The sequence below is a fragment of the Ranitomeya imitator genome, chromosome 5 (assembly GCF_032444005.1).
Source record: "Ranitomeya imitator isolate aRanImi1 chromosome 5, aRanImi1.pri, whole genome shotgun sequence".
In the NCBI taxonomy this organism is placed as follows: Eukaryota; Metazoa; Chordata; class Amphibia; order Anura; family Dendrobatidae; genus Ranitomeya; species Ranitomeya imitator.
The window spans coordinates 27,205,453-27,225,893 of record NC_091286.1 but is presented as its reverse complement, the minus strand read 5'-3'; the positions used below and the strand labels follow the sequence as shown (position 1 = coordinate 27,225,893).

Genomic DNA, 20,441 nt, shown 5'->3' with positions numbered 1-20,441 from the left:
ATAGATCGTGGCCCAACAAAGAATGTGAGGTACCTCAGCCATGACGCCTGACCGTGGGGACCTGCTAGATGATTGACGTATGGGACAGACGTGGGATTGTCCGATTGAAATGGATTGAGTGAACCGCCAGAAGGCAGTGGACCTGCCGTAGAAATAGCCGTACCATTCGGATCCCCAGAACAATGATCAGAAGAAGAGGACTGGCATCGGTAGTCACTATTGAACCGGGAGAAAAGATCTCCCCTGGATGAGGAAGGAGCTCAGAGACTACCCTCTGAAAGCCTGATTGACCTGCAGAAAACGAGAGGAGCGAAGGAAAATGCTTTCATGGTCTTCACCAATTTTCCTCAGAACCCTCCTAGCAAATCGAATGGAATGAGGGGATGAGTGAACAAGTGTGCAAGCTCCCTGTTGAAGGGCCACGACCTTGTCTCAAGGGAGAATCGCCAACCTTCTGGAACATTCCAGGATCATCCTTATAAAAGGATATCTGCTGGGCTGGAAAAGAGGAAAAAACTTGTCTAAGTTTAGCTGCCAGCCCAGGAGAGAGAAGGTATAGCAAGAGATAGACGACTCAGCGCAGGGCTGGAAGAGCGGCTAAAAAGTTGACCAGAAAGGGTAGGACGACCACGCCTCTAGGGTGCAAGAGGAACGTGACAGCCGCCATAACCCCTGAGAACACTCTGGGTGCAGTAGCAAGGCCGAAGGACAAGGTCGTGATTTGAAAATGCTGTTCGTGAAAGGGAAAGCGAAGGAATTTTTGAAGAGGGGAAACAGGAATGTGAAGGTAAGCATCCCGAATGTCGGTGGATGCCAGAAACTCCACCTTTTTCCGTTGAAGTAATGGCTGAGCGGAGGAACTCCATCCGAAGAAGGAGGACCTTGTCAAGCTTGGTAGAAGTTTGAGGTTAAGGGTCGGTCTTACTTTTCGGTCCCCATTTTGGAACCAAGATCCCTTAGATCTAGACCGTCCTGGACAACTGATCCACTGCTGGTTGAGTCTATAAAAAAATCAAAATAGTTAAGGTCTCTGACCAAGAGACCATTGCTCTAGCAACCCATGCGGCGGCTAAGGAAGGGTAGAGTGCTGAACTGGAGGCTGCAAAACAGAACGAACTAGATTTGCTATCTGACAGTTCGTATTTTTAATTGATGACCCATCGGGTAGGGATATTGGTAGGTATACCACAGGAGATTCTACCCGGTAATATGCCAAGTGGCAGAATGCGCGGCTGCATGCAGAAGGTTAGGAAAAAAAACGTCTCCTACTAATCGCCGCTCTCTTTTGACGGTGCGGAGATAAAATGATGAACCCTCGATCCATCATCCTCTTAACAGGGAAGTGGAGAGGGATCGTCCACCTTCTTGCATCATCTGCTAAAAAGTGGAGATGGAGATGCCAAAAGGGGAGCCTCTGTACATCCACAGAGTTAAGGTCCCTGTGTGGACAGGGCTGGTTGTCCGGCATTAGGCCTGGCTGTAGAAGAGGATACATGGAGGCGACACTCCATGTGCTCGTCTATCGATGGTGTGGGGAGATCGGTGCCCTTTAAGAGGACCCGTCGCCCTTAAGAATCAGACCAGGCATGGCATCTCATGTCTTAGGTGGGTATACGTGGAGTGGACACCCCACATGTTTGCATATTGGCTGAAAAAGGATACGACGTTTGCAGAGGTTTCTGTCCAGTGGATCGCTTATCCGGACGGTACCTGTCCGGGTGAATGGCAGATGCTCTGCGAGGGAGTTTAGTTTCCTCACAAGGGACACTGCGTGATCTAGAGTAGAACCGAAGTCCTCGTCAATCTACAGAGATTGGTTGATGATATCAATAGGCGAATCCATCTTATTCTGAAGTTCTGGTGAGTCCAGAACCAAGGCAATATCCGATCCATATTCAAAGTCTTGTTCTCAGCAAATCATTGGTGAGGGATCAGGAAATGAAACTTCCATTTTCTAGGCGCGTGTACGTTTCTAGACACCTGTACATTTCTAGAAAACTTACGGCTCCTGCTAGCCGACGGCTCGCATGAAGGAAAGGGACATCTATATTGGTCCTGCGAGCACTCCGAGCCACAGAGGGTTCACGGAGGGATTCAATCTCTTGTCAGAGAATCCATGGATTGCGGTTAGTGACGAAGTCCTCTCAAGGAACTAGGTACTCTGGGATAAGCTGGGATCGGCGGCGGAGGACTCCTGAGCTCATTTAGGGTGACCGGCTTCAGGCTGGTCATGTGCCTTTAAGACCAGGGAATACTGGTCCTGTGCCTTTAAGACTAGGGAATACTGGTCCTGCGCCCTTAAAACTAGGGAATACTGGTCATGCGTCCTTAAAACTAGGGAATACTGGTCATGCGCCCTTAAAACTAGGGAATACTGGTCATGCGCCCTTAAAACTAGGGAATACTGGTCATGCGCCCTTAAAACTAGGGAATACTGGTCATGCGCCCTTAAAACTAGGGAATACTGGTCATGTGCCTTTAAGACCAGGAACACTGATCCTGTGCCTTTAAGACCAGGGAATACGGGTCATGTGCCTTTAAGACTAGGGAATATGCACCTTTATGCAGTACTTCCTTACTCGGTCGCAGAGTCATTGTGCCCCTTTAATGTAAAACCATCACCCCTGTGTGCCGGCAGGGTGGACCAAGATGGTCACTGGTGTTGCAGAGGTGGTAAAGTCTCGCCGAGAGACGCCAATTTGGGGGGCGGAGCCACAGACACTGTGGGTGGAGCCTCGTGACTTCCATGAATAGGCCCAAGCTGGGGCCTAAATTTCTGCAGCCGGCATGAGCAATACCAGCGTTGATGAGGGAAGCGATCGCTCCCGTGCCAGGGAAGAAGCGCCAGAAAAGGTGGGCTGAGCCGCCTTAGCGTGCCATAGTGCGGGCGCAGCTTCCGGGATGCGGCTACACATCGGCCGAAGCCAGGGGCTACATTTTTGCAGCCGGCTGGAGCGTTACCTCAGGGAGGTGGGCCACAGGGAAGCTGAGGCTGCCTGTCAGCATATGAATATCTCACTGCAGAGGCCACCGCTGACTGGATCCACTCACCATCGGTGGGTGTCCCGGCATGGAGCTGCCGCCATGACTGGGTTTCAGCGCCGAGGAAGCGCGCGCAATCTACTGTTCTGCTGCCGGTGCAGGGATAGAAGATAAACCACAAACAACCATCCCTTTGTTAGGGAGGTGGAGAGGAACCGTCCGCCTCCTTGTGCCATCCGCTTTCACAGAGGTGGGACAGTGGGGCTGCTCGGACGCCATAGAGAGGGGCCTCTGTACATCCACGGAGTTCAGTCCGGGTGGACAGGGTCAGTTGTCCGGCATTAGGCCTGGCTCCAGGAGAGGATACATGGAGGAGACACTCCATGTGGTTGCCTGCTGCCGGTGTGGGGAGATCGGGACCATGAAGGAACAGTCGCCCCTGAGGTGAGCTCAGGCATGGCTTCCCACGTCACAGGAGGATACAGGGAGGTATATACTCGCCGTGCTCGCATGTTGATGATTCGGGGGAGATCGGAACCTTGAAAGGAACCGTCGCCCCCTTCACTCTGTTAATTAAAAAAATAAAAATTTACAGAAAAGTTAAAAAATAAAAACGTTGGGGTCTGAACCAGACCCATGTGCCTCCTACAGACACTAAGCAAGAACTGGTTAGCTGAGAGCCAGCAGGAGGTGTACACTGCAGGGGAGGAGAGAACTTTTTTTGTATCACTTAGTGTCGCCTCCTAGTGGCAGCAGCAGCATACACCCCACGGGCTGTGTCCCTCAATGTGGCAAAGGAGAAATCATGTTTTTTGGGGTTTTTTTTTAACGATACCGACTTCTTCCTTGAAGAAGTTGTCTTCCAGAAACTGGCAGTAGTTCTGGGAGTTGAGCTTCACTCCATCCTCAACCCGAAAAGGTCCCACAAGTTCATCTTTGATGATCCCAGCCCATACCAGTCCCCCACCTCCACCTTGCTGGCGTCTCAGTCGTAGTGGAGCTCTCTGCCCTTTACTGATCAGCCTCTGGCCCATCCATCTGGCCCATCAAGAGTCACTCTCATTTCATCAGTCCATAAAACCTTTGAAAAGTCAGTCTTAAGATATTTCTTGGCCCAGTCTTGACGTTTTATCTTATGTTTCTTGTTCAGAGGTGGTCGTTTTCAGCCTTCCTTACCTTGGCCATGTTCCTGAGTATCGCACACCTTGTGCTTTTTGTTACTCCAGTAACGTTGTAGCTCTGAAATATGGCAAAACTGGTGGCAAATGGCATCTTGGCAGCTTCACGCTTGATTTTCCTCAATTCATGGGCAGTTATTTTGCACCTTTTTTGCCCAACATGCTTTTTGCGACCCTGTTGGCTATTTGCCATGAAACGCTGGATTGTTCGGTGATCACGCTTCAAAAGTTTGGCAATTTCAAGACTGCTGCATCCCTCTGCAAGACATCTCACAATTTTGGACTTTTCAGAACCTATCAAATCTCTTTTCTGACCCATTCTGCCAAAGGAAAGGAAGTTGCCTAATAATTAAGCACACCTTATATAGGGTTTTGATGTCATTAGACAACACCCCTCCTCATTACAGAGACGCACATCACCTGATTTACTTAACTGGTAGTTGGCTCTCAAGTCTGAACAGCTTGGAGTAGGACAAACATGTATAAAAAGTATCATGGGATCCAAATACAACTTGCCGAATAATTCTGCACACAGTGTAATGAGGATGATGGGTGCAGCCTTCACCAATAAATTATAAGTGCACCCAGCAGACCATCCTCATAATGTGACCAGTAAAAGAGTACACCTGTGCAGCTTACCTTCTTCTCTGCAAGGGTGTTGGTGATGTTGGCAGCCACGGAGTGCCCAACGTGGGCGCACAATAATGCAGCTCCATTGCTGGTTGACTGGACACAAGCAGTTCGCATCTGCTGCCACCAGGGGGAGACAGACTGCAAATCCCAAGTCTCATCTATGGCCACTAGCGGAGGATAAAAATAGCGGTTGATCCAATGTGTCCCCCCAATACAGAGCCACGTCTGTGGGGTCTAGAACTCTGCACCCCCTGCAGCCCCCACAACCTTCATAGTCCTGACCATACAGTATCATCACCCTTATCTTTGTAGAACTACATTACCCATCTGGGTTTTTTTTTACTATTATTATCGATTCTCATGTACCAGGAATCTCAAACAAAAGAACATTTATGCTGAAAAACAAAAATGAGAGAACCCCGCCTATGAATCTTCCCGGCGCAGCCCCTTCTCCCTGCGCAGCCCCTTCTCCCGGCGCAGCCCCTTCTCCCAGCACGCACCTTTCATGCTGCTTAGTCGGGACAACATGTTATGGAGGCAGCACAATGACTGCGTGTTCTCCAGGATCTCCTTCTCCTTCCAGAGCCAGACTTTGACAAGTAGAGACTGTGACAAGACACAAACAGTGAGGACACCAGTAAAATGCCGAGACTCAACCTAGTCTGTGACCTATTTACCCGCCGTGCAGGGCAACTGCAGCCAGATCTACTCAAGTGAGTGGTGTCGGCTGCAGTTGTCTGCACAGCGGTGTCGTCGGGGTGAACCGTTCAGAAAAAAAAACAAACTATAAAGATGAAGGGCGTAATAGACACTGCAGCCGCTTTATTGTGTGAATCTTCTGACCATAGTGATGTGAACAGACATTTAATGAGTTTCCGCTGCGCTTATATCGCACCGTGATGCAATCAGGTGATTATAAAGCACATGTCGTACCAGTAATAGCTGCGGGCCGAGTCCTGCCTTCTCCAAGGTCTCGCACATCTCCTGCGTGGAGCATTCGCCGTGGAGACACTTCCAAAAAAAGAAGCTTCCTGTGCAAAATACAATGAGTCATAGTCACAGCCGCCATTCACGCTGCATAGCAATCATGTACAAGGAGAAGAACAGAATGACATGGGAGGATGAGTAACTATATACACCCGCAGATGCTCCGAAGATGAGATTTAAAGGGGTATAATCCCAGACACAGCGGCAGGGCTGACCATCCATTGTGTATAGAGGTGCCATGACTCTTAAAGAAGAGATGGGCATATTATAGTCCAACATGCCCGATCTTTTATTCTCACAGGAGACAAGTCACTGCCAGAGATGTCAGGCAGCTGCTTACTACCGTCGCCATATTTAGAGCCCATGCACGCTGGGACAAGCATTGAGTGCATGGCCACCATATGGCCTACAAACTTTAATATGCAGGGAGTCTGTACAACTGAATTCGTGGCAAATAATAACTGCAGATAATACATCAATTATGATAAAAGCATGCCTAGTGCGGCCGGGGATGTGCTCACCTAATGCAATGTATTCCTCCTCACTTATCTTCTTCACATTAATAACCTCCGGCTCACACTCCAGGTACTCCAGGAACGCCCTCACTGGTAACACTCCATGTTCATCGTCGGCAAAGCGGACGCCGGTTCTCGTGTGCTCCTGCCTGTAGTTCCGGATTAAAGTCTGAAGCTTTGTCAGCTCGTCCTCCTCCAGCCTCAGCAGCAGGGCCAGATCCTGGGGGAAAACGAAGAGGTAAAGACTGACCAGCGACACTCACACATAGGCTATACAGTCACCGTACACACTGTGGCTGATCATGCTGCCTTTATTTTTATTTTATTTTTTTTTACACCTCGATAGGTATTCCAGCTGCAAACGTGAGTACGTCAACAAAAGTGATGAGGAGATTGGATGAATTGCTTGTATTAGACCAAATTCACACAAGTCAGATTTGCATATTTCAACTCACATACCTTTTATTACAAGATCCATCGAAGAAATCTGCACGAATCTTCACTCTGAGTGCAGGATTTTTTTTTTTTCCTAGCATGTGAATAGTGTTTGTGGAAACTTCATGCGCAGGATTTAGATCATCACCAGATCTAATGTGCGAGAACAGCCGTAGTCATGTGGCTGGTGGGGGGGACTGGGATCTCATTTTATTGGCTTGCCCTCCCCTATTGCTAAAACACCCCATTAAAAGCAAAATCGCTTTATTTCAGGGTATTCTTGACCATGCAAATTGTGTCTTCAGAGAGGAAGAGGACTAGAACTCTTGAGCCACTGTGCCGCTTCTGAAGTTCTAGTCCCGATCCTCTCTGAAGAGACCCAGGGCAGCACTGCATGGCGTACAAGTCTCCTCACTCTGACATGCCAGGCTTGTCACTCTCCACAAGAAGAAAAGTTACCCCTTAGACCCCAGGATATTCTTGACAAATCCTTGATTTAAAATAATAAAAATAAACTAATTAAACTGATCCTGTGCATTATTTTGTTGTCTATTGCCAGGTACTTACTTTGGTAGACGCTGCGGCATCGGTTCCCAGTGAGTCGGAGCTGATATTTTGCACAGATGAGTAAAGATGTAGAAGTTTTAATTTGTTCTCACAAAACCCAAGCAGACCCTCGTCCACGTACTCCACCTCTGCGGGAAAATACACATTGTGTCAGGTGCATCTCCATCACCAACAGGTAACCCGGACCTCTGGACACAGTGATGCGGCAGAGCCAGTGCAGCCGCAGATGACGGATGCCAATGTCACCAAGGTTCCAGGTTGATGCGCCACCATGACGGACTAGATCTACTCATTAGTGTACGCATAGAGACCATAATAAACGTTTTTGCACACTTCTCCAGGACATCAACAACTCGGCTAAGAAACATAGAATACCCCGAGTATAAAGATACGAGTTGTCAATGTCAGTCTGGTACCTTGACTCCGGAGAGAGTCCAGCAAGGTCTGTGTGACGCTGGTCAGGCAGGGGAGGGGGACGCGCTCACTGGCCAGGAGGCTTTCCAAGGCCTGAAGATGGATCAGAAAAATCAACATTATAACAACATTCCCCGTGTAATAAAGCAAAGCCACAGAAACTCCTTGGATCTTCCATTTAAAAAAAACACACACAAAAAAAAAATATATATATATATATATATATATATATTTATACTTTTTTATGGAAGATCTATCTATCTATCTATATATATATAGACAAAGGACTATACCTGTTTCTTAGTGGCGGGATATTTAATATCGAGGAGAATCTCCTTTGCTTCGGCTTCTAAGCGTTCTACAATATAAGGGAAGATAATTAGCAAAAATAAGACGTTAATTATACACTGAATTCTGTATGACAGTAGCTCCCCCTAGTGGTGACTGTAGGCAAGCAGAATTTTACAGCTTTTTTACAGCTATAGGGGTAGTTCTACCTTTAGACATAAATACAAAGAATATGTCATAAATGTCTGACATAGGTGTATCCAACCAATGGGGTCTGCAGCTATCCCCAGAAATGGAGTTTCGCAAACCAATCCTGTCAGATAAGGTGGTTGACACATCATGCTGAAAGGATAAATAAATATCTGACAGAAGGGATCAGACTTTTGGGACCAACAACTATCAAGAGTGGAGGATGCCGGTGGAGGTGTGTGCTGCCCTTTAATGGTCCCATGAGCAGAGGCGGCTGGTGGAGGTGTGTGCCGCCTTTTAATAGTCCCCTGATCGGAGGCGGCTTGTGGAGGTGTGTGCCACCCTTTAATGATCCCCTGAGCGGAGGCAGCTGGTGGAGGTTCTTTTATGATCCCCGGAGGTGGCTGGTAGATATGTGTGCCGCCCTTTTATGATCCCCGGAGGTGGCAGATGGAGGTGTGTGCTGGCCTTTTGTGGTCCCTGGAGGTGGCGGATGGAGGTGTGTGCTGGCCTTTTATGGTCCCCGGAGGTGGCGGGTGGAGGTGTGTGCTGGCCTTTTATGGTCCCCGGAGGTGGCGGATAGAGGTGTGTGCTGGTCTTTTATGGTCCCCGGAGGTGGCGGATGGAGGTGTGTGCTGGCCTTTTATGGTCCCTGGAGGTGGCGGATGGAGGTGTGTGCTCGCCTTTTATGGTCCCTGGAGGTGGCGGATGGAGGTGTGTGCTGGCCTTTTATGGTCCCCGGAGGTGGCGGGTGGAGGTGTGTGCTGGCCTTTTATGGTCCCTGGAGGTGGCGGATGGAGGTGTGTGCTGGCCTTTTATGGTCCCTGGAGGTGGCGGATGGAGGTGTGTGCTGGCTTTTTATGGTCCCCGGAGGTGGCGGATGGAGGTGTGTGCTGGCCTTTTATGGTCCCTGGAGGTGGCGGATGGAGGTGTGTGCTGGCCTTTTATGATCCCCGGAAGTGGCTGGTAGATGTGTGCTACCCTTTTATGGTCCCCGAAGGTGGCGGATGGAGGTGTGCGACGCCATTTTATGCTCCTCTGATCAGAGGTGACAGGTGGAGGTGTGTGCCGCCCTTTTATGCTCCCCTGATCAGAGGCGGCGGGTGGAGCTGTGTGCCGCCTTTGATTCCATTTTTCATGTTTGCACTTAGATTTCTAGTTCTTTAAAATAAAAGAATACAATATTTACCGTGATTTGGGGCTTTGGCCTTTAACAACGTGGACAGCTTCTTCACTAGATGCAGATCTTTTGCCCTTTCACATTTTTTATCACTGGAAAACAAATGACATTATATTCCGGTACAATGCGACCACCATGTACAGTATTCTGTAGTCCCATATCCGGGTGTGGGACAACCACATTTAGACAGAGAAGCAGTGAACATTACGGTTTATTTTTGGGAGTAATTGTAGAAACCATTTGAGTCTAAGGTCTAAGCCCGACTGTTATCCCTGCTTTCTACCACTTCTGATGCACACGGACACGTTACAAGCTCAGCTGCGTTATTAACCCCTACCGACTGCAAAGGCAGCTCAGAGTTTTATTCTATGATGCCTTGTTTTTACAGCTCTGCACCTCTTTCGGCGTTGTTCTCTGCGGCTTCAGCGCTGATGCACTATTTGACCCTTTGATTGCCAAGTCCAAGTGTGACCATAGTTTGCTTCCCTTTTAATTTGGAACACTGGCTTTTCCTAGTGATACATTATGGGACTGAATGAGCCTGCACACTCAGGGGAGTACTAGAAAAAGAAAGTCATGGTTCCACAGGGAGTAACGGATTAGAATGCAGAAGTAAGCGGCTACATTATAAAAAGGCACATAAAAATGTAAAAAATAAAATGTGATTATTTGGTATAAAAAGAATGCAATTTCTCCGAATGCTGAGTAATGTGGTTTCTATGAGTTTCCCAGAGATAGGGGTGGAGGGGACGACGACTAATCTAAGGCTGAATGGGATTATAAATATTTACGGCCTATAATACAAGGCAACACTAGTCCTGAAAAACTGCTCAATGTTACCGAACCCAACACTGAACAAGCTGCACCCTGCGAGCAAGAACATACAGCAAAACAGATGTACAGCTCTGCATGGAGGATTACATCAGTACGGACGCCCTCCTCACCACTTACCTGAGCGCCAGATGGAACGGGATGTTGACGGTCCTGACGTTTCCGGACACTGGGTCGATCAGACAGATCTGATAGGTCTGCGGCTGCCAGCCTTGGCTTGTCACATTATTTAAACCCATGATCTTATACCCGGGGTACAGCAATCTACAAGAGAGAATCCCGTCAGACTCGTTTGCACAATTTCCTCCCATGGAGCAGGGACGGTGCTGTATGGCGGTGTGTGTGTATTCAGATGTCCGTGTCCTGTAGGGCTCATTACGTACCATGATGACCATGCTCTGAATCAGTGCTGTAAACCTTTTCCTTTCCGGATCAGTCGAGATCCCAGAGGTCAGATCACTACAAATCATAAAGTGATGACATATCCTAGCGATACGCCATCACGTTATGAGATGGGCACACCTTAAAGGGGGCCGAGTCCCCTCATTCACCCTCAAAGAGGAGTAAACGGCAGTAAATGCCGCCATTTAAGTGCATATTAACCATTTCCCGCAGTAGGATGCACCACCTTGTTACTTAGCGCCATAAAACATGGTGATTTGTACTAAATACTGCAATACTGAAGTACTGTACTATATACTACAAGTAATCAAACCATCACAGGTGCAAGACTCAAAAAGGAAAAAAAACATATTAGTGAAAAATAATAAAACTTTATAAACAAAATTATTAATTGGGTTTTAACAGTTTTTCAAAACAATATACTCATTAAAGTCCCGGGGTCACCAACAAATTTTTTTTTTTTTAATATTATTTATTAGTATTTTATTTATTGTTTTGCTAAGTTTTAGTTAAGAATTTTTTTTCCACTAAAACACACACAAACACAAAAAAGCAAAGTTTGTTATGGCAGTAATCACACTGACCTTAAGGATCATGATACCTGGTCATTTTTACAGCACGATAAACGTTGTGAATTAAAGAATTCCACAAGCAGTGATGGCATTACATTTTTCTTTCACCACTTCACCCCCACTTAAATTTGTATTTCTTGTTTTTCAGCACCCTAACTGGTAAAGTGAATGATGTAATTCCAAACTACAGTTTATATGGCTGTGTAAACGCAAAAAAAAAAAATGGATCGTGAAAGGAGAGAAAAGTCAGCTTTTCCCCTGCAGACTACGCCAGTGTAGGTTAGTGTCACGTAGGAGGTAGACACCAGATTAACCCATTGTAGGCTAGTGTCCTGTTGGAGGCAAACACAGCCTGAAGCCCTGTCTCTGCTTATGGTATTTTTAGCGAAGCTTTTCTTCCTTTCTCCTTTAGGGGAATGGCTTATCTGTGGTACCGATACAGAAGATGTACAGTCTGCCCTGCCAGGGGTCAGGCCGCGTCCTCTCTCATCTGTATGGCAGGACCATTTTCTGACACCGTTGGCATTCATGAACCTGTGCGAACGGTCCTTGACCCTCCCTTGTCTCCTGTTGCTGTCCTCTTTAATATCATACTATGTTGGCTTATAAACACGCACATCAACCCTTCAGCCCAAATATGGTGTGACCATAGACGCCACAAGTAGACCTCACCTGCAGTGTTTCCCCACATTGAAAGCCCCTACGCGGGGTCCTTGCTGAGTGCTCCACACCTCCAAGATTCCCCGTCTGGGGGCGTAAATGACCAAGAACTGGGCGACTCTGCAGGGACCCTGTGTACTCCCAAATGGAGAGAAGTGTCCTCTCTCGGCCACTCTCTCATGCAGATCCTCCATTATCTGCATCCAACCGATCTGAGCGTCACGATAACCTGAAACAAGCAAAAATTAGAAAATGTTATTTGTGGCGTCATTAAAACAATGACAAATACTGCTAAATGTGCTTCATATCTATGTGTAAGAATATCAGATCGTAAGCTCTGTTGTCACAGAACCCGGCGGAACTAAAGCTGCAGATTCGGGACACGGACAGACAATGTGCTCTCATCCAGACCTAGCACCAATTTACTGAGCGAGACGCCGGCAGCATTACCCTTCCACATGCGGACTGCAATTCCTCTTCCTACATCCAGCAGGATCACTCTCCCAAAGTCGTCGGTCACCGCGGCCAGCGTGTTACAGGGCGACAGACTGATGCTCTCTCCGTGACGTCGGGAATCTGGGAGGCCAAATCTATAAGTGAAGTTCGGAGACATTTGGTATAAGCAGCTCGGCTTTAGAAACCACAAGAGCAATTTCCAACTATGCATTATATGACAACTATAGGAATGGGTTAACCAAACCAGGTCAATGGCTAAAACAAGGAACCCAACAGGGCAATACGTAAGTGAGGGGCAAATGTGGACCTTGCACGATCATCATCATCTAATGTCTCTGTTGCCAGAAAGTGCTGGGCAGCTAGAAAAGTTAGGATTGAAGAAATAAAGTTCTGCAAAACTTTTATATGGACTTGAGCTGACAAGAGCCGCGCATGCTGGGAAGATGGTCGCACGTGCACAGTATTGACCCAGTAAGAACAAAATGAAAAATCAGACCTATAATTAAATTCAGACCCCCTACCTCTATACTCAGACCCCTAAATAATTCTGATTCCAGACTAGATCCCTAAATTTTAATGCTTTAACATTTCCAAACAAGCATAACTTACTTGTTGAAGTCCTTGTCTGTCCAGTGTCGCCTTCTTTACTGCTCCCTGACAAGTTTTAGGTTTGTTTTTTTCAAAGAGGACTATAAAAGGTCCTACAACACATGACCGCTGCAGCCAATCTCTGGCCTCAGTGGTCTCCGAATCAACCCTGGGCCTGGTGATTGGCCCAGTTAAAGAACTTTTGTCCAATCTTGAATATCCCCTTTAATTAAGATCCTAGATGAGATCTCCAAAAACTTCAGAGCCTTAAATTAATTCAGCCCCTTAAATCTGTTAATAACTAGACCCCTAAATTATTTCAGAGCCAGGACGGGGCCCCTAATGTGCTTGAGATGGTGATTTAATGACACAGACCAGACACAGAAAGAACAGCGCCATCTTTACAAGTTATTGTTACCGGACAGCCAGGGGGGTGGCCGGCTCGACCTTTGGTTTTTGCTTTTGCTGTGGTTCCTCCTCGTGTTTGCTCCTCCAGCCCAGCCAACCACTACAATGCAGAGGGATGGAGATTATTCACAGATGATACAACCGTGGACACCTATAGTAACCGCCGCATCCCGACAAATAATACGGAAAATGTACAAGAAATACCTGGCGGCACTAAAGAGGGCTGAGGTCAGTTTACTGGCCACGGCGAGAGCCACGTGGGATAATAATGGCTGCGTACTGCCCTGTAATGACAGATGTGTGACACAATGAGAAAGTAAAAAAAAAAATCATCCAAAAAGTACAACAAAAATGTCTGAACCGTTGCGATACTGACCTCCAGGGCAAAAAAGAAGCCAGTGAATGGGTTAGAGCCCACAGTAATATACTGAGACATGGTGGGGGGGCTGCTCTTTATGGAGGCGTTAAAGCCTCCCAAAACGGAGGCAGTCTTCATCTGATCAAACGGAGAGAGCGCCATGACACCTGGAGACATAGAAGTCTAGACTGAACAAATCATGATACCCCCAATAGTGGTGCCCCCTGCGATACAAGCGAGCACAAAGCCCTTGTATTCACGGCTGATTTACTCACCAACACTGACGTGATCCACAATGGAGTCAATATCCTGCAGACCCCATTTCTTGTACGCCAGAGGAGGGGGCTGGACATTTTCATTGCCAGATGCAGCAGCTGGGTAAAAATAAAAGAAAAAAGTAAATTTACCATCAGATATAGGATTATCCAACTGTATCCTGAATAGAACTACAAGTCCTACAGACACTGGACCACTGGCATTACAGGCTGCTGCATCGCTGAAGCTATAGGGGGGTCCTTCAATTCACCCACAGTTTATCCTCCATTTCCTTGCAGCTAACACCCCACCTCGTAGGCATTAGACCCAGTGAAGCAGCGCCAGTACTGAAGAGCACGCGTCCCAGGAGCGAGGGGCGGTAAGAGAATGGAGGATTGTGTAACCCTGCAGAACATTACAACCAAGGGATGCCGATGCTGCTAGCAGATGACATATTTCTTGCAGCCATAGCTCAGTACGAGACGTATTTCTTAATCATGCAAATGGTGCAGGTAAGTAAAGCTCCTAATTATCCTGAAGACGTGAGAATAGTGGGGATATGGCACAAGCCTCTCGAAAAAAAAGAAAACATATTACACCTAAATAGTAAGATGTTGTCAAATAACTAGTGATGAGTGAACGTGCCGGGATAAGGTGTTATCTCAGCATGCTCGGGGCTAACAGAGTGACTTCGGCGTGCTCTAATAACATGTTCGAGTCCTCGCTCCTGCATTTCTCGCGCGACAGCCAAAATACATGTAGGGATTGCCTGTTTGTTAGACAATCCCTGCATGTGTTGTGGCTGTCGAAGAGCTGCGAGAAATGCAGCAGCGAGGACTCGAACATGTTATTAGAGCACGCCGAAGTCACTCGGTTAGCCTCAAGCATGCTGAGATAACGCCTCACCTACCCAGCACGCTCACTCATCACTACAAATAACTTCTGCCCAGGCGGATACACAGACACCATCGAAATGCTCCTACAAATGGATGGACGCCGCACTACGGGCATGTAAAGGAAAAAGAGCAGACTTATCCATTCTCGAGTAAGTAGGTATCAGATGTGAGACATAGGGGCGATAGGTGCAGTATTTGTATTTGAACAATTTCATTATTTCTTTTTGCGCGGTGATCACTAGAATAAATCTCGGTCAAATATGGTATTTTAATTTTCCTGTGTAGCCGCCATCTTTAAATGGGTCCACTGCGCCCTGTTAGTGCATTTGTTTTGAGGCCTAGGCAGGTAAGCATCTATGCCTTTTTCTTGGCGTTTTTTATAGATTTTTGGAGGATTTTCACGTCCTCTTTTTGTGGTTTTGATATTTTAATTTTCCATCATTTTCAAGAATTCTTCTTGTTGTCAGTGAATGAGAACATTCTTCCTTATATCTAGACCTAAACCATCCTCTAAGTTGAAGCCTGGACTTCATGGTGATACAAGTCTGAACAACAGCAAAGATTTGCACTTGTTACTCACCTGTCCCAGCTCCAGAGCCGAGCTCCCTTCTCCTATGGCCGGCTCCCTCTGTACTTTTCTGAACGGTTTAACCCTGGTAACCTGGCAAGCATCTCTTGTCACCACCCAAGGCATTTTAAGCCCGGTTCAGGCAGCCATGTTTGCCTTTAAGACTCTGCTAATCCTGTGGTTAACCATCTCTCTACAGCAAGTTCCTGACTGCATGTATATCTCTTATTATCCTGTGGTTAACCATTTTCCTGCTGCAAGGTCCTGACTGCATATATGTCTCTCCTTAGCCTATACTTGAGGGGATTGTCCGATGAAAACAAGCTATCACCTATCTAACAGATAACTTTCTGATCAATGTGTGTTTGGCGGCTGGAATACACATCAATAGGCAGAACAAGGAATTTTTATCGCATAAAAAAAAAAAAAAAAAAAAAGACACATTGAATGTCCAGCCATCACTGTATTACTTCTCTATGGAGCTGCAGAAAAAAAAGAGCAAAGCACTAGGTAGCCCCATAGGTCTTGTACGAAGCGGCGGTAGAGTATTGGCTCGGTCACTACATTATAACGAGGATATAACTTCCCCCATTCTGCCGATTTGTGCAGGTCCCAGTGATCGGGCCCCCACTAATTAACAAGTAATCACCCATCCTGTGGCTAGGAGATACCTTGACTTTACTAGACAACCTCTGCAAAACTTGACGTTAACAGTCTGCTTGCTGCAAGTTCTTAATTCCTTATACGGTTCTACTAAACCTGTGGTTAACTGTGTCCATTCTGCTAGTTCCTGCATTTTACTACCATTCAGCTGCATCTGCTGCTTACATCTTTGCTTTCCTTTCTGCCGTTCTGCTGTCCTGGTCACCGATGATTTACGTGCTGTCCTTTCCCACGGCTCCATTTTCACCGATCTGTGCCTCTCACCGTACGGCTTTGAGAATCCACCTCACTACGTGAGCCCTTAACAGCACTATGACAAACATAACCGCAACCCTATAACAGGCTTACCTGCAGTCCTATGTAAAACTATTAACATATCACAGTCATTGAACTGTGCCAAACACCAAACCCCACATCTACATGACAAAGACGATTTAAGAAGCACAGGTTATAGAAGCAACGTACCTCGTGCTACCTGATTGCGACAAGCCCTGAGTGACTGGAAAAGGCTGAAGCCATCGATTGTCACAAAAGCCGACGGGTACAAGATGCTCATCTCTTCATGCTTCAGGAGGAAAAACAGTGAAGCATGAAAATAAAAAGAAAATATATATTACAAAACGGGTTCACTGGGAATTTGTATACGAGATGCAAATAACTTCGGCCGATCTTGAGCGGTGCATTTATAACACTGCAAAAAAATAAAGACTGTCAACTTCTTAGGATCATCTAAAAAGAAGGTCTATGAGGACTGCAGGTGCTTAAATTTCATGTACTGTGATTATACAAGTGTCGTCCCGTCGGTGACTGTGTAGATCACCCAGAACTGAGGTCACAAGATACATAATCAGTCATGTTATTATCTTGGGAGTCATTTTACAATGTTCTGCTTTTAATTTCTGTGTGTTTTCCTTTTTATAGCTGATCTACCAACACGAGCAGGGGGACTGTGCCCGGAGGTCTCCACTCTCAAAGGAGCTCACCAGCAAATCATTCTTGCAAGAAGATACACCAGGAGTGTGATGGGACATTCACAGAGCAGCTACAAATGTGCAGACGATCGCAGACAGCGGCGTTACCTGCTCAGTGACCCCCGGGTGTCGGGGAATCTCATAGGTCCTGCACTTCAGCTGAAGAATGGGGTCTTCATTTAATAGTTGGGAAAGAAGCAGCACTCCGCTCTGGAAAGAAAGAAAGGAAGAAAGAGTTCTTTAAAGGGGTTTGTCAGTACAGCTGGTACACTGAGAGGCAGGTGATCTTTTCTAATGAACGGATCCAGGCGGACAGCCCCCTTTATCTGATGCTTCCTGCCTGTGTTGAGCCCCCTGGACCAGCAGAAAGGGGCTGAAATTGGAAAAATCGATGCAGATTTGATAAAATACATTAGACATTTTTTAAATTAATTTCCACTTTCAAAACCCGTGAATGACTTCTTAAAAGGGCCATTCAACAGTGAAATAAAAAAAATAAAAAAAATAATAAATGGATGGTCTTCAAATAATAAACAAAGGCATACTCACCTTCCAATGCCCACGTGGATCCAGCACAGGCCATGCTTCTGAAGAGGTATTTGCTCAGTCCAAACTCACAGGATCGCTGCAGTAGTCAGACGACTAGAAGAGAGCGTCATTGAATGTTTCTCTGATGGTGCGTTCTGCTAGACACCTGACTGCTGCAGCCAATCATCGGCTGCAGTGGTCCTGTGACTTCTGAGCTGAGCAGGCACCACTTCTGGAGTATGTGCAGAACGGCCTGCGCTGGATCCATAGAAGAGCTGGAAGGCGAGAGCAACTCCATATATTATAAAACATTGAACAACATAAGGTCATATAATGTCCCAAAAAAGGTCTGGTTATGACCTTAAGGGGGAGAGGGAGGGCACAGTATCTGAAATAAGTGAAAAATAAATATGGAAAAAAGTTAGTACCGATCCAAATTGCTATTGCTAGACCCACTCTGTAGGAAAAAAATGTTTTAGATATATAAAAATAAGTGAAAGAAAAATTATAATTAGTGATGAGCGAATATACTCGTTACTTGAGATTTCGCGAGCACGCTCGGGGGGTTTTCCGAGTATTTTTTAGTTTTTTTCTTGCCGGAGCTGAATTATTTACAGCTACTAGCCAGCAAAAGTACATGTGGGGGTTGCCTGGTTGCTAGGGAACCCCCACATGTACTTATGCTGCTAACAGATGTAAATCATTCAGCTGCGTCAAGAAAAACTAAATCTCCAAGCACTAAAAAATACTCGGAGGACCCCCAAGCGTGCTCGAGAAATCGCAAGTAAATTCGCTCATCACTAATAACAATAATATCTAATAATAATACAATAATAATAATAATAATAATAATAATAATAATAATAATAATAATAAAAAAGAGTGAAATAACAGGATTTTTGGTTGCTTACCATAAAATCTGTTTCTCGGAGCCTTCATTGGGGGACACAGGAACCATGGGGTGTATGCTGCTGCCACTAGGAGGCTGACACTATGCAAATAAAAAAGTTAGCTCCTCCTCTGCAGTGTACACCCTACCGACAGGAAGTAGGATATTCAGTTAGTGAGAAAGCAGTAGGAGAAGCAACGTGTAAAAGAGAACTATAATAATAATATAATAATAATAAACTTTATTTATATATATAGCGCCGACAAATTCTACGGCGCTCCATAGATTAACAGTTTCAAACACTCAAAGAATGTTCAAAGAACACAAACGTAAACAGTAAACAGAGCTGTTCAACTTGGGAGGGAGCTGTGTCCCCCAATGAAGGCTCCGAGAAACAGATTTTACGGTAAGCATTGCAACCAAAAATCCTGTTTTCTCTATCGCCTTTCATTGGGGGACACAGGAACCATGGGACGTCCCAAAGCAGTCCCTGGGGTGGGAAAAACAGACTTCCATCAGGTCCGAGGACTCACCACTGCTGCCTGCAGGATCCTTCTGCCCAGGCTGGAGTCCACCGTAGTTCGGCGAAACGTGTGGATGGAAGATCAGGTTGCCGCTTGCAAAGCCATCAGCGATAACCCCGTGGCATACCGCACAGGAAGCGCCGATTGCCCGGGTAGAGTGAGCCTTAACTCAGGAGGCACTCTTGTTCTTGACCCGGAAGCTTCCAAAATTGCCATTCTGATAGAGCGAGCAATAGTCGCCTTGGAAGCCGGCAGGCCTCTACGCACGCCATCAGGGATGGCGAAAAGAGAATCCATCTTTCGAAAAGCAGCTGTGCTAGCCAGGGAGATCCTCACTGCCCTGACGAGACCCAGCCTGTTCAACGATCACTCCAGAGTCGGAGCTGGACAAAAGGAAAGGTATAACGATGTCCTCGTTGAGGTGGAAAGATGAAAACCACCTCGAGAAAGGAAGGAAGGCAGAGGTCTGCGACCACCTTGTCCTGGATTAAAATCAAGAAAGGAGGTCGGCAAGAAATGGCCGCCAACTCAAAAAAACGCGGCGGATCGAAGAGATGGACCTGAGAAAAACCACCTTCCGAGATAGAACTGACAGGGAAAACTCCCTGAGAGGCTCAAAGGGGGGAACCCCTAAGCACCACCAACCCAACCTTTAAATCCCATGAATCCAGAGGCCCTGTATGGGAGGGACAGCGTGGGCCACTCATTGAAGGGAGGTCTTAACCTGTGGCTGAGAAGATAACGTCTTCTTAAAAGGGAAGAAGAGCGTAGGAACCTGGCCCTATAGGGAACTGAGAGCGAAGCCCGAATCCCGTCCTGCCTGAAGGAAAACCAAATGGAAGGCAGGGAAAAAGGACATAGCTGAAAAGCGGTTGGACTCGCAACAACGAAAGTAAGCCTACCAGGTACGATAGTAGATCCTGAAAGAAGACGAAGGCTTCCCAGCCTGGACTATAGAGTGACCCATCTGGGCCGAAAGGCCGGACGCTCTTAGAACTGTGGAGTTCACAGCCACGCCGTTAAACTGGGCGACCGATAATTCGGGTGAAAAATCGAACCCTGAGACAGCAGATCGGGTCCGCCTGGAAGACACCAGGGGTGTCCGCGAGAGGATTGACGATGTCTGCAATCTAGGACCTCCTGGGCCAATCCGGGACGATCAGAATGACCGGCACCCATCCAGCCTAGATCCTTTTCGACAGCTTGGAAAGCAAGGGAAGGCATGGAAACCAATAGGGGAGCCCAAACTGCGACCGAGGAATGGCCAGAGCGTCAACCCCACTGTGAGAGAAACACGGGACCCTGAGCCGACCCGAGGGACCTCCTGTTCAATCGGGACGCCATGAGGACCACCTCTGGAGTCCCCCATAGAAAAGTAATCCGATAGGAAACCTCCTGAAGTACCCTTCCCCTGCCGCGAGGCCCTCGCGGCCGAGGAAGTCGGCGGCCTAAATGTCCACGCCGGGGACATGCACTGCGGAGCTCACCAGGACTGTTGCCTCTG

The 20,441-nt window shown here is 46.9% G+C and overlaps 1 protein-coding gene across 2 annotated transcripts in view; it reads right to left on the bottom strand.

Annotated features, from left to right (window-relative positions):
- RAB3GAP2 (RAB3 GTPase activating non-catalytic protein subunit 2) overlaps nt 1-20,441 on the bottom strand; it is a 67,335-nt gene that overhangs the window by 17,118 nt on the left and 29,776 nt on the right. For both annotated transcript variants that reach the window (XM_069768473.1, XM_069768474.1), the window contains exons 7-23: nt 17,105-17,206; nt 16,491-16,590; nt 13,919-14,017; nt 13,662-13,810; nt 13,490-13,569; nt 13,296-13,385; nt 12,284-12,423; nt 11,846-12,062; nt 10,320-10,463; nt 9,378-9,460; nt 8,005-8,069; nt 7,714-7,804; nt 7,298-7,425; nt 6,302-6,515; nt 5,727-5,824; nt 5,294-5,399; nt 4,800-4,960 (exon numbers count right to left, since the gene is read on the bottom strand). In XM_069768473.1, the coding sequence (XP_069624574.1) occupies nt 4,800-4,960; nt 5,294-5,399; nt 5,727-5,824; nt 6,302-6,515; nt 7,298-7,425; nt 7,714-7,804; nt 8,005-8,069; nt 9,378-9,460; nt 10,320-10,463; nt 11,846-12,062; nt 12,284-12,423; nt 13,296-13,385; nt 13,490-13,569; nt 13,662-13,810; nt 13,919-14,017; nt 16,491-16,590; nt 17,105-17,206 (2,067 nt within the window). The remainder of the gene's footprint in view (nt 1-4,799; nt 4,961-5,293; nt 5,400-5,726; nt 5,825-6,301; nt 6,516-7,297; nt 7,426-7,713; nt 7,805-8,004; nt 8,070-9,377; nt 9,461-10,319; nt 10,464-11,845; nt 12,063-12,283; nt 12,424-13,295; nt 13,386-13,489; nt 13,570-13,661; nt 13,811-13,918; nt 14,018-16,490; nt 16,591-17,104; nt 17,207-20,441) is intronic.